The following is a 12,782-nucleotide window of genomic DNA, read 5'->3' as shown; positions in this document are numbered from 1 at the left end:
TTATAGAAAAATCAAACATTTAGAATATGTAATATTCTTTTAAACTACATTTACTCTTAGTTTAATTTCTACTGTACCAGGAACTCAAAAACCAAAACAGGTTGTACTCACATCATTCTTTAAAAGCCTAAATTGAGTCACTTTCCTTATAAAAGTTATTTTACTAGAATATATGTTAAAATTGTTTAAATGTTTTCAGAAATCATTCTATTGTGACCCTCCAACCAAATATCTCTATTTCCCTAGTTATTTCTAAATCCCACTCTCCCCTGAACATTAAACTTCTTTTACTTCCTCTTAAAAATAGAGTTTCTATAATATGCAGATGTAAATAAGAAGGAACTCTAACCCTTTGCAACAGCATGGATGGACATGGAGAGTATTATGCTAAGTGAAATAAGTCAGTTAGAGCAAGACAAATATCACATGATCTCACTTATATGTGGAATCTAATGAACAAAATCTGACAAACATAGAACCAGAAGCATGGACACATGGAACAGACTGACAAATGTCAGACAGGAGGGTGTTGGGGGACTGGATAAAGGAAGATGAAGAGATTAGCTAAAGAACATATATATGCATAGTCCATGGACATAGACAATAGTGTGGGGAGGGCCAAGGGAGAGGGGTCAGAGGCTGGAAGGAGTGGGCAACCAGGATGGGGGGGAGGGAATGGGGACATCCGCAATAGTGTCAACAATAAAAAATTAAATTTAAAAACATAGTTTCTAGAATTAAACACAGTACTCTAGATTTGATCATATGAGGGCAGAATAACATATGTTCATCTTCTGATTCTTTCATGGAAATTTATTTCTCCCAATACAACCTATTAATTCCACCTGTTGTTTTTTTTTTTTGATATCCATATCATGTTTAACTCATACTGACCTAATGTCAAAAAATTCTTAATCATTTTCTATAAAGTACTGCTAAACCAAGTTTTCTTTATTCTATATTTATGCAGCTGAACTGTTCTTTGGGAGAGGAGAATGGTCCTCAACTTGGAGATAGAATATGTTTTACATTTTAAAAAATGTTTTGTTCACAGGATGTACATATTCTGAAAAATTAAACATAGAAATTTTACTGAGGGATATAAAATATAAATTTTGAAATTCATATCCTACCTGTAAAAACCTGGTGGTACTTGCTGAGCCAGGAAGTTCTTCTCCATGTCTTGGAGAATGTCATTCAGCATTCGGACACGCACTGGAACTCTCTCCCTGGGATCATTAGCAGGACGCATCTCATCTGACTGAAAGAGTTCAGCACTGTCCCGCAGGCGTGAGGCCAGGGCTAGCAGTTGATGAGTATTGGGTTGATCACCTGGTGAAGATAAATGAGCTCATCTCAGAAGAGACATTCTCAAGGGAGCAAATGATTATGATGTATTGTCTAAATGCATTGTACTCTACTAAGCTTATTAAATTTACCACTGCTACTACTAGTACTAATCATAATTGCCACTAATAATAATAGTACCATCAATAAATAGGTACTGATAGTTGAGAGACTATATTCCAGGTACTGGGTTGAGCACATTACATATTTATCTCATTTAATATTCACCAAACCTTGTATTGTCATGTCTATCTCATAGAGGGTGAGAATGAATTAAAGTAAGCAAATTGCCATAGATCATCAAGCTACATAAATGACAGGCTACAATCAGAAGATGGATCTTTCTGACACAAATATTCAGATTAGTCCACACATTTTCAAGTTTAAGAAGCACTGTGGAGAGGTGATATGCTCAGAAAAAGAAAACTAGGTTAGAATTAAGGCCGATGTATAAAATATGTCTGTTGTGGAATTACCAATCACTAATACAATGATCTTTTTGTCTCTCACCTTTATTGGATGGGGATCATTTTACATGTCAGTTTCTCTAGAGTCCAGCATAGTGCTGACACTCAACAGTTGTTTACTACATAAACAAAATAAATTTAATACATTATTTTTTAAAAAAATACAATAAGGAAAGAAAACATGTAAAGTTAAGTGGTTTTCATAACGGATATAAAAAGATAACACTCTTTGTAACTCTTTAGTCACTGAAATTAACAACATAAATAAAATCAAATGTTTACAGGTTTTGGCATTTTGATGTTTTTATAGTACATTTCACATTCATTAATTATCTTGTTTGATTTCACAACAAAACTTGATGTTGTGAGAAGACATATTTTTACTCATTTAGAAAATCTACCCCTATAAATAACAATAATATCACGTTATTTTTTCTTATTTTACTTTTTCTATCACTCTTTATGCCCCCCTCCACCTCCATCCACCACACTCCCCGCAATCACTACATTGTTGTTCTTGTTCATGAGTTCTTTCTCTTTTTTATCTCTTTTGCTTAATCCCCCTAGCGCCCCCCACAAGACCTACTAATATAATTAGATAAAGATATGATTTATCTTGAATTATTATAATTTGCCAAAGTTAATATATGGAGAACTTACAGGGAACATCTTGGCACAAGGAATGAGCAAAATAGATAGGAGACATTTATTTTATGCTGGGATTGAAAGACTGAGCAACAGTAAAAACAAGTTCGACATCCTTGAGAGTCTTCCATTTAAGAAAGAAAAATCTGTTCTGATGTAACATACACTACAAAATTGAAGACATTACTAGTGAATCAAGTGAGACAAATTGTACCATTCTACCTTATTTAGCTTTAAATGAATTGATCTTTCATGGTGGTGTGGACACAGAGCTTTGATGGCTTTAGGAACTAGCTAGATCCAGAAAGATTCCTGGGAGCGGAAATCTGCCCTCCATGGCACACACCTATGCATGACCTCAAGGGTATGAGGCTACAAATGGAAAAGTAGCTGCACTTTCAATGCTCATGAATCATCTTGCGCTATAACTGATGTTCTAAAGATTCCTAATGGTCATTTCTGTGCTAATTAGAGCTTATTTGTCCCTTTAAATAAGACTGAGAAAGTAATGTCGCCTTTTTATGTAGGTTTTTGTTACTCCAAATGTTTGCTCTTTTATAATCCTTAGGATCCATACTAAAATGCCAGTTCTGTGAGGGAAAAAAAAAAGATTGTTGGTAGTGGTTTTGTTCACTACCATTTGGCAGCACCTAAAACTGTGCCTGTGTTTTGTTGAATGACTGAACATGCGAATTGTGGACTTTCGATCATAGCATCACGACATCTGTCATATTGTAATACGTATTTGTCTTGTCTCTCTCCTTTCCCTGGCTGAAAAGAACCCCAAAAGATCCACACATATGTTTTATCTCTCTTTGCATCTCCAAATTCTAGCATAATACCTTACACATTATTGTCACTTAATAAAAATTTTGTTGGGTGAATGTTGAATTATAGGAAAATGTCTTATTTGAAATATATTATTATATTAAATAATGCCTAAAAATTACCCAGGGAGATTTTTAGAACATACTAAAAAATATTGTTTTCTTTACTTTCTTGCTGAAATCAATAACAGTTGCAAAGAAAAAATTTAAAAATAGAAGAGGCTATCTAAGGGTAATGATAAGTTAAACTAAATTGAATTAAAATCAAGGGTTTGGGGTATTTTTTTGGTAATTTTTATAAAAAATGTGTTCTTATTGATATCAGAGAGAGAGGAAGGGGGAAGGAGAGAGATATACATAGATTGCTGCCTCCTGCATGCCCCCTACTGAGTATCCAGTCCACAACCACAGCATATGCTCTGAACGGTAATCACACCAGTGATATTTTGGTTCATGAGAGAACACTCAACCAACTGAGCCAGGGCAATAGTTCAGGTTTAATAAATACACCAAGAACATGAAGTAGGAGCTAGAGATTTCTCTCAAGGAGAAATAATGTAATTATCCTAAAGTAATATGTATATGGACTGGAAAACCAAGGACTCGATATAAAAAACAGAGAAGAGCTTGATCTACTTAATTACCATCAATGCGGTCTTGAACAGATTACTTAATACTAGTGTCCTTCAATTTCCTTGTGGAAAATGGAGAACATGTTTATTTCACTCTTTAAGCATAAAGATCACTATGTTAAGGCAAGTTATTGTTAACAGAGTACACAAACTAAACACAAATTATTACCAACTCATTTTCTAAAGGCATGCAAAAAATACTGTAACAGCTTTAATATTGCTTTTATTCTCAGAAATGTTATTGCTCATTACTTTGTTCAATCCATGGCCTCTCCCAGCAAACATATTGGCCACTTCCCTACACACTTTAATCAGCATTCTCTATGAATCTAGCACCATTTTTTCTTTCCATGGGCTAGCATATCAAATCTCTGGAGAATAAGGGAAGAAATAATACAAAGGGCAAAGGAATTAAACATCCACTCTCTAAAAATGATTCTTCTATATCTTTGCTCCAAGTGAAAGGAAACCATTAATAAGTTTTTATAGCATGGCAGAAAAAACTGATTGGTAAAATATATTAAAAATAAACATTAAAAATACAAAATAATAGAGATTCTCTTAATGTTATTGAAGAGACAACTAAAATGTACTTCTAGGTTTCAAACAAAAAATTTGTGTCCTAGTTGGTTTGGATCAGTGGATAGACCATCAACCTGCAGAGTGAAGGGTCCCAAGTTCCATTCTGGTAAAGGGCACATGCCTGGGCTGTGAGCTCGATCCCCAGTAGAGGGCATGCAGGAGGCAGCCGTTAAAATCTCCTATCTAACAAAGGAGGAATATGCTAATTGACCCTCACGCTGTCACAAAATGGTGGCACCCACAGCCAATAAGGGGGATATGCTAATTGACTGCCCTGCCCTCAAAGATGGCAGCACCTACAGCCACAAGATGGCGGTGCCCAGTCCCCTCAGTGCCAGGGCTCCTAATTGACTGCCCTGCCCTCAAAGATGGCAGCACCTACAGCCACAAGATGGCGGTGCCCAGTCCCCTCAGTCCTGCCAGGGCTCTGCACACCTTCCTCTAGAGTCCCCCAGTCCCCTCAGCCCCCCAGCCACCCAGGGCTGACCTGAGGTGCAGGCAATCCTCTGATGGTGGCTGTCCAGCTGCCCAGGGCTGGCCTGAGGCACAGGCAAGCCTCAAATGGTGGCTGCCCAGCTGCCCAGGGCCGTCCGGGGCTCAGTTAACCAGGGCCTGCTGAGGCACAAGCAAGCTTCTGATGATGGCTGCCCAGCCGTCCAGGGCTGGCATGAGATGCAGGCAAGCCTCATATGGTGGCTGTCCAGCCACCCAGGGCCAACCAAGACTCAGTTAACTAGGGCCAGCCGAGGCTTGCGCTGCTGGCAGTGGCAGCAGCAGAGGTGTGATGGGGCATCACCTCCCCCTGATCGCGAGGTTACATACCACCCCTGAGGGCTCCCAGACTATGAGAGGGGCAGGCCTGGCTGAGGGACCCCCCTTTCAGTGCACGAATTTTCATGCATTATATATATATATAATATTTGTGTGTTTTTCTTCTTTCATCTCCAAGGAAAATAACAAATGTATTCTTAGTAAGTACTTACTGAGTCCTATTTTGTGTGCTATTCTGGAAGTGTTGGGAGAGGGGTAAAGACATAAGATTAAATCTGGAACCTTAATAGGTTTCTAATCTAGTTATAAATAATCCACAAATTGAGAGTAAATAGTGTCAGATGAAATTAATGCTCATGAGGATGACTGAAGAGTTCATTGTGTACAAGAATACGCTTAGTAGATCTCAGGGGAGAAATAAAACTTGAGAGAGAAAGCATAAATTTGCCCAAAAATTAAGGGCATCTCAAATGGAACTCTTGAAAGTTCTTGGACTTGATAGATGTTAAAATGGTTGAGGCAAGTGTTCCATCTGAAAACAATATGATTAGTGTTCCCCAAGTCCTCACCTGTTTAGAGTTTTAATCTACCTCTAATGTAAACCCTTTTATCTTTCTGGCTTTTTCTGGGTAGGACAGAGATGGACATTATAAGCAGTATCAATATTCATTGAAGAGCAGGAAGGGAGAAAGGGAGGATGGAAGGGAAGGAGAGAGGGATGGTGGGAAGGAAGAATGACTGGTCAGCAGATGTTGAGATGCACATTGGCATCTAAGCAAGCCAATTCAGGAGAGGCTTTAAAATATACTGGAGGAAATATTCCTACTACTCAGGGAATCTCCTGCCTTCTAGCCAACCAGCAACAGATAGCATCCTCCCCTGAAGGCAGTTTGAGAGGCAGCATGCTGTTGTGGAAAGGGCAGGGCCTTTGGAATCTCGCAGACCTATACTCAAGCCCTAAACCTACCATTTAAATGTATACACTTGAGTAAGACACACACACACATACACACATACACACACACACACACACACAGAGCACACAATGCCCCCCCCCCAACTTCCACACTGAGGCCCAGTTTCTTGTAATCTCTAAAATCAGTTTTAATGATACCCAGCTAAACTCATAATGTTAGAGTAAGATTAAATGTCACAAGGAATGTGAGACACTTAGAACAATGCCTGGGTCTTTATGGAGACTTCTAAAGTGCGAAGGGCTTCCCTGAAAACTTGTTCCTCCTAAGGACCCTTGATCCTGGATCCCAAAACACATTCCAACAGATCAGAAGCTCAAGGGTACTTCAGACAAGTCCTATCCACAAGGCCTCTAAGAGTTCTGGGTAAGACTAGTATCTACAGTGCTAACTGCACCCGATAGATCTACTCATGTTCTAATCTGCAGGAACCTGGGATCTGCACAAACTCCCTTTTCCTTAGGCGCTTCATAAATTGATGAGTTTCCGCTTAGTATAAACCTTTTTGTGTTAAGTCCATGCTACAGCCTTGTGGGTAAATTTGTAACTGCCCTATTTTAAAGAATGATTTTAGTGCCTTCTATTGTGGTCTCTCTTGAGAGTTTCAGGTTCCAAAAAGTTTTAAACTTCAGTTTATTTCCAGTTTTCTATCTTTAGTTTCTATTTTCTGGCTGTATTGTTAAAGACTCACTCAATTTCATTTTAAATTAAGACTGAAATATACTGGTTATAGTCTAAAGCTACATTTTTCTATCAAACAATATAGCCTTTTACTTTAATAGTATTTCACAGAATTATTCCTCTATAGATAAGCTTATCACAGTTTTAAAGGTGCTAACAATTGCACAATCACAGCTTAGTCTTCACAGATTTATAGTGACAACAAAAAGTATAATTTAGGTTCTGCAGAACACACTGGTTAAAAGCAGAATGGAAGATTATTCAGGGAGAAAATATATGTTACTTAATGTCATCTTTAAAATACCTTATGGTATCACTACAGAGAAGAAAATAAATTGCCAATATAATTTCAGCCAGGGAAAACAACATTTTCTATTGGTCATGCTGCCTTCTTTAGTATGAATCACAATGAGTCACCTCAGCTGGTTATTTTTTAAAAAATTAAATCAGCAAAGACCCACGTAGAGAAAGCAATGTAGAAACTAGTGCTCTATTGATAGTCAGCAGATGTTGAGATGCACATTGGCATCTAAGCAAGCCAATTCAGGAGAGGCTTTAAAATATACTGGAGGAAATATTCCTACTACTCAGGGAATCTCCTGCCTTCTAGCCAACCAGCAACAGATAGCATCCTCCCCTGAAGGCAGTTTGAGAGGCAGCATGCTGTTGTGGAAAGGGCAGGGCCTTTGGAATCTCGCAGACCTATACTCAAGCCCTAAACCTACCATTTAAATGTATACACTTGAGTAAGACACACACACACATACACACATACACACACACACACACACACAGAGCACACAATGCCCCCCCCCCAACTTCCACACTGAGGCCCAGTTTCTTGTAATCTCTAAAATCAGTTTTAATGATACCCAGCTAAACTCATAATGTTAGAGTAAGATTAAATGTCACAAGGAATGTGAGACACTTAGCACAATGCCTGGGTCTTTATGGAGACTTCTAAAGTGCTAAAACTTGTTCCTCCTAAGGACCCTTGATCCTGGATCCCAAAACACATTCCAACAGATCAGAAGCTCAAGGGTACTTCAGACAAGTCCTATCCACAAGGCCTCTAAGAGTTCTGGGTAAGACTAGTAACTACAGTGCTAACTGCACCCAATAGATCTACTCATGTTCTAATCTGCAGGAACCTGGAATCTGCACAAACTATCCCTTTTCCTTAGGTGCTTCATAAATTGATGAGTTTCCGCTTAGTATAAACCTTTTTGTGTTAAGTCCATGCTACAGCCTTGTGGGTAAATTTGTAACTGCCCTATTTTAAAGAATGATTTTAGTGCCTTCTATTGTGGTCTCTCTTGAGAGTTTCAGGTTCCAAAAAGTTTTAAACTTCAGTTTATTTCCAGTTTTCTATCTTTAGTTTCTATTTTCTGGCTGTATTGTTAAAGACTCACTCAATTTCATTTTAAATTAAGACTGAAATATACTGGTTATAGTCTAAAGCTACATTTTTCTATCAAACAATATAGCCTTTTACTTTAATAGTATTTCACAGAATTATTCCTCTATAGATAAGCTTATCACAGTTTTAAATGTGCTAACAATTGCACAATCACAGCTTAGTCTTCACAGATTTATAGTGACAACAAAAAGTATAATTTAGGTTCTGCAGAACACACTGGTTAAAAGCAGAATGGAAGATTATTCAGGGAGAAAATATATGTTACTTAATGTCATCTTTAAAATACCTTATGGTATCACTACAGAGAAGAAAATAAATTGCCAATATAATTTCAGCCAGGGAAAACAACATTTTCTATTGGTCATGCTGCCTTCTTTAGTATGAATCACAATGAGTCACCTCAGCTGGTTATTTTTTAAAAAATTAAATCAGCAAAGACCCACGTAGAGAAAGCAATGTAGAAACTAGTGCTCTATTGATAATCAAATAATGCAACATTGATTGTACAATGCACGATAAAAGGATATTATTTAAAGATAAAATATGATAGAAGACAGTGGATAATTATGTCTAAATTGAATACAACAGGGAAATATTTTTGCAAGGATGTCAAAGTGGCATATTTAGAAGAATTAGGTTTGCCACTTTTTAAAAATAATAGGCAACATATTCTAAAGATTATTCTTCATTTTAAAGGTTATTCAATGAACCAGGTAGCCAAGGCAGATGAAAATCTAGCAAGACTTTTAACATATTGTGTGGAATGGTTTCATCTGAGTGTGGCGGAAATTAAACTAGGGGCTCTTTTTTATGCCCCACAGATGCTCCCACTGAGTTATATTTGCAACTACATGATCTGGTTATTGGCTGCTTTGGAAAAGTGAGCAAAAGTTTTCTTGAATACATTAAACTCATGCATGGTTCACTTTTTATTACCCCCCTGGTGAGGCAGAAAGTTGGAGTTGTATTTTTAATAACACATGTGAGTTTAATTATGCTTTGGCTAAATCAAAATATGAAAAAATAAAATAAAAATGTTTAGATAAAAATGAATTAACATGAGGACAAGGATACTCTATTTCTATTACAAGAAAATATTAGATGTATCTTAAAAAACATGCAAAAACTTTAAAAGTCTTGCCAGTGAGGCAACACTCAGAATAATGAACTGTAATACTATCCTGTCATGGACACAGAGTTTTATCCTAAAAATAACATATAGGGGGGGAAATCACAATAAAATAGACCATTCCTATTATGTGAAAGTAGGACAAATGTTGCATTTCAATTAATGTAGTGACACATATGACATGTAAGTACTGAAAAGAAAACTTTAAAATTATTGGCTGCTTTGGAAAAGTGAGCAAAAGTTTTCTTGAATACATTAAATTCATGCATGGTTCACTTTTTATTACCCCCCTGGTGAGGCAGAAAGTTGGAGTTGTATTTTTAATAACACATGTGAGTTTAATTATGCTTTGGCTAAATCAAAACATGAAAAAATAAAATAAAAATGTTTAGATAAAAATGAATTAACATGAGGACAAGGATACTCTATGTTTATTACAAGCAAATATTAGATGTATCTTAAAAAACATGCAAAAACTTTAAAAAGTCCTGCCAGTGAGGCAACATTCAGAATAACGAACTGTAGTACTATACTGTCATGGACACAGAGTTTTATCCTAAAAATAACATGTAGGGGGAGAAATCACAATAAAATAGACCATTCCTATTATGTGAAAGTAGGATAAATGTTGCATTTCAATTAATGTAGTGACACATATGACATGTAAGTACTGAAAAGAAAACTTTAAAAGAATGTGGGTGATGTACTCAGAATAAGGAAGGAAATAACAAAGGGAATCTGTATGAATAGCAACAAAGTGTGAACAGAGAGAATAAATGAAACTAAAGAAAGAATAATTCTGAGGAATACAAAGGGACAATGTGCTCAAGATAATAATTAAGGGACATTATGCGATACACATATGAGTTAAAAAAGAAATGGGGGGAAAGGAAAATTAGTTTGGGGAGACAAACACTGAAGATATGGGACAATTAGATTTTGTTACAGACCCAGTTGTCTCAAACCTTTCTTGAAACCAGGTATGGAATATCAATAAATAACATACAATCTCATTTTTATCCTCATCCAAGGACATGCTTATTGATTTTAGAGAGAGGGGAACAGAGAGAGAAACATTGAGAACCCACAACCCACAACTTAGGTATGTGCCTTAACTGGGAATTGAACCTGAAAACTTTTGGTGTATGGTACGATCCTGCAACCAACTGAGTCACACTGGCCAGTTCAAAACACAGTCTTTAATATGGTTACATATAATAAGGATCCTTACAAATATATACTGAGGATTGGTACTAAACATATTTTTAGGAAACTGTGTCCAATGGGGGCCAATCTCATCAATGTTCTCTGAGCAAGCACAGTAAGATACTTCTCAGAGAATGCTTTTGCGTTGAAGTCCTTGTCACACAAAAAGGTCAGTTCATGTCAAACCATTAGAAATCTAGCACGTTCAGAACTGTTTGGATTTTGGGTGGATTGCAATGGATTTCTCATGTTGGATGTAGGGCCAGGAACCTAGTATGCCCATCCTTAACTATCTATAGGCCAGTTCAGAGTTGGACATGGTGGTAAGTAACACCAAGACTAGAAACAGATGGGTTAAGGTCTAGAATCGTGCAATGTATACAGCACATATTTAATTTTGCCAATCAGTAAATTCATTTTACATTTATCACAAAGAAATAAAAAGGATGTTAGGTGAGTCTGAATCACCTGTGATTATAGGAAAAACCTAGAATCGTGCAATGTATACAGCACATATTTAATTTTACCAATCAGTAAATTCATTTACATTTATCAGAAAGAAATAAAAAGGATGTTAGGTGAGTCTGAATCACTTGTGATTATAGGAAAAAAACAAAGTGACACTTGAAAATATGAAGCTACATCTCTAACAACACAGAGTGCCTGCCTCCTTGGCATCATCACCTTGAAATACTATCCACCCCCCCTTTCTAAAATGAAGTGCTTGACACTAATGAATTATCAGAGCTAATAAAAAAATGCCATATCAAATAAGTATTGTTAGTTTTTCAAAGAACAGGAGGAAATGCTGCCAAGAACCATTTCACATTTAGTGAGATAATTGGGAGGTGGCAACAAGCCACAGTGTTTGAAATAATTTCCTCCTGAATCTGGCTTGCACTAAATAAATCTATACATTGGCAGACCAAATAAAAGTGACATTTTTTGTGGGTTTCTTTTGGTTAATCCTCACCCAAGGATATTTTCCCATTGATTTTTAGAGAGAGTGGAAGGGAGGGGGAGAGACAGAAAGAGAAACATCAATGCGAAAGAGACACATCCATTGGTTGCCTTCCACTTGTGCTCCAATTGGGGCTAGGAACGAGCCTGCAACTGAGGTATGTGCCTTTGACCAGAATTGAACCCAGGACCCTTCAATCTATGGGTTGACATTCTTTCCACTGAGCCAAACAGGCTAGTGCAATGAAAGTGACTTTTACTTTATTTGGTCATTTGTAGTTTTTACAATAATCTATCTCTATATAAAAGCCAAGCGACCAGAACGATGGAACAACCAGAATGACCAGAACATTGGAATATCAATAAATAACATACAATCTCATTTTTATCCTCATCCAAGGACATGTTTATTGATTTTAGAGAGAGGGGAACAGAGAGAGAAACATTGAGAACCCACAACTTAGGTATGTGCCTTAACTTGGAATTGAACCTGAAAACTTTTGATGTATAGGATGATCCTGCAACCAACAGAGCCACACTGGCCAGTTCAAAACACAGTCTTTAATATGGTTACATATAATAAGGATCCTTACAAATATATACTGAGGATTGGTACTAAACATATTTTTAGGAAACTGTGTCCAATGGGGGCCAATCTCATCAATGTTCTCTGAGCAAGCACAGTAAGATACTTCTCAGAGAATGCTTTTGCGTTGAAGTCCTTGTCACACAAAAAGGTCAGTTCATGTCAAACCATTAGAAATCTAGCACGTTCAGAACTGTTTGGATTTTGGGTGGATTGCAATGGATTTCTCATGTTGGATGTAGGGCCAGGAACCTAGTATGCCCATCCTTAACTATCTATAGGCCAGTTCAGAGTTGGACATGGTGGTAAGTAACACCAAGACTAGAAACAGATGGGTTAAGGTCTAGAATCGTGCAATGTATACAGCACATATTTAATTTTACCAATCAGTAAATTCATTTACATTTATCAGAAAGAAATAAAAAGGATGTTAGGTGAGTCTGAATCACTTGTGATTATAGGAAAAAAACAAAGTGACACTTGAAAATATGAAGCTACATCTCTAACAACACAGAGTGCCTGCCTCCTTGGCATCATCACCTTGAAATACTATCC

The 12,782-nt window shown here is 37.0% G+C and overlaps 1 protein-coding gene across 1 annotated transcript in view; it reads right to left on the bottom strand.

Annotated features, from left to right (window-relative positions):
* The window catches only part of NAALADL2 (N-acetylated alpha-linked acidic dipeptidase-like 2), an 825,315-nt gene that overhangs the window by 44,465 nt on the left and 768,068 nt on the right, over positions 1-12,782 (bottom strand). The window contains exon 12 of the mRNA XM_014546150.1: positions 1,134-1,332. Within this exon, the coding sequence (XP_014401636.1) occupies positions 1,134-1,332 (199 nt within the window). The remainder of the gene's footprint in view (positions 1-1,133; positions 1,333-12,782) is intronic.

The sequence above is a fragment of the Myotis brandtii genome, unplaced genomic scaffold, assembly GCF_000412655.1.
Source record: "Myotis brandtii unplaced genomic scaffold, ASM41265v1 scaffold432, whole genome shotgun sequence".
NCBI classification, from domain to species: domain Eukaryota; kingdom Metazoa; phylum Chordata; class Mammalia; order Chiroptera; family Vespertilionidae; genus Myotis; species Myotis brandtii.
Note: the sequence above shows the minus strand (reverse complement) of the source record. Positions and strands in the feature narration are given on the sequence as shown.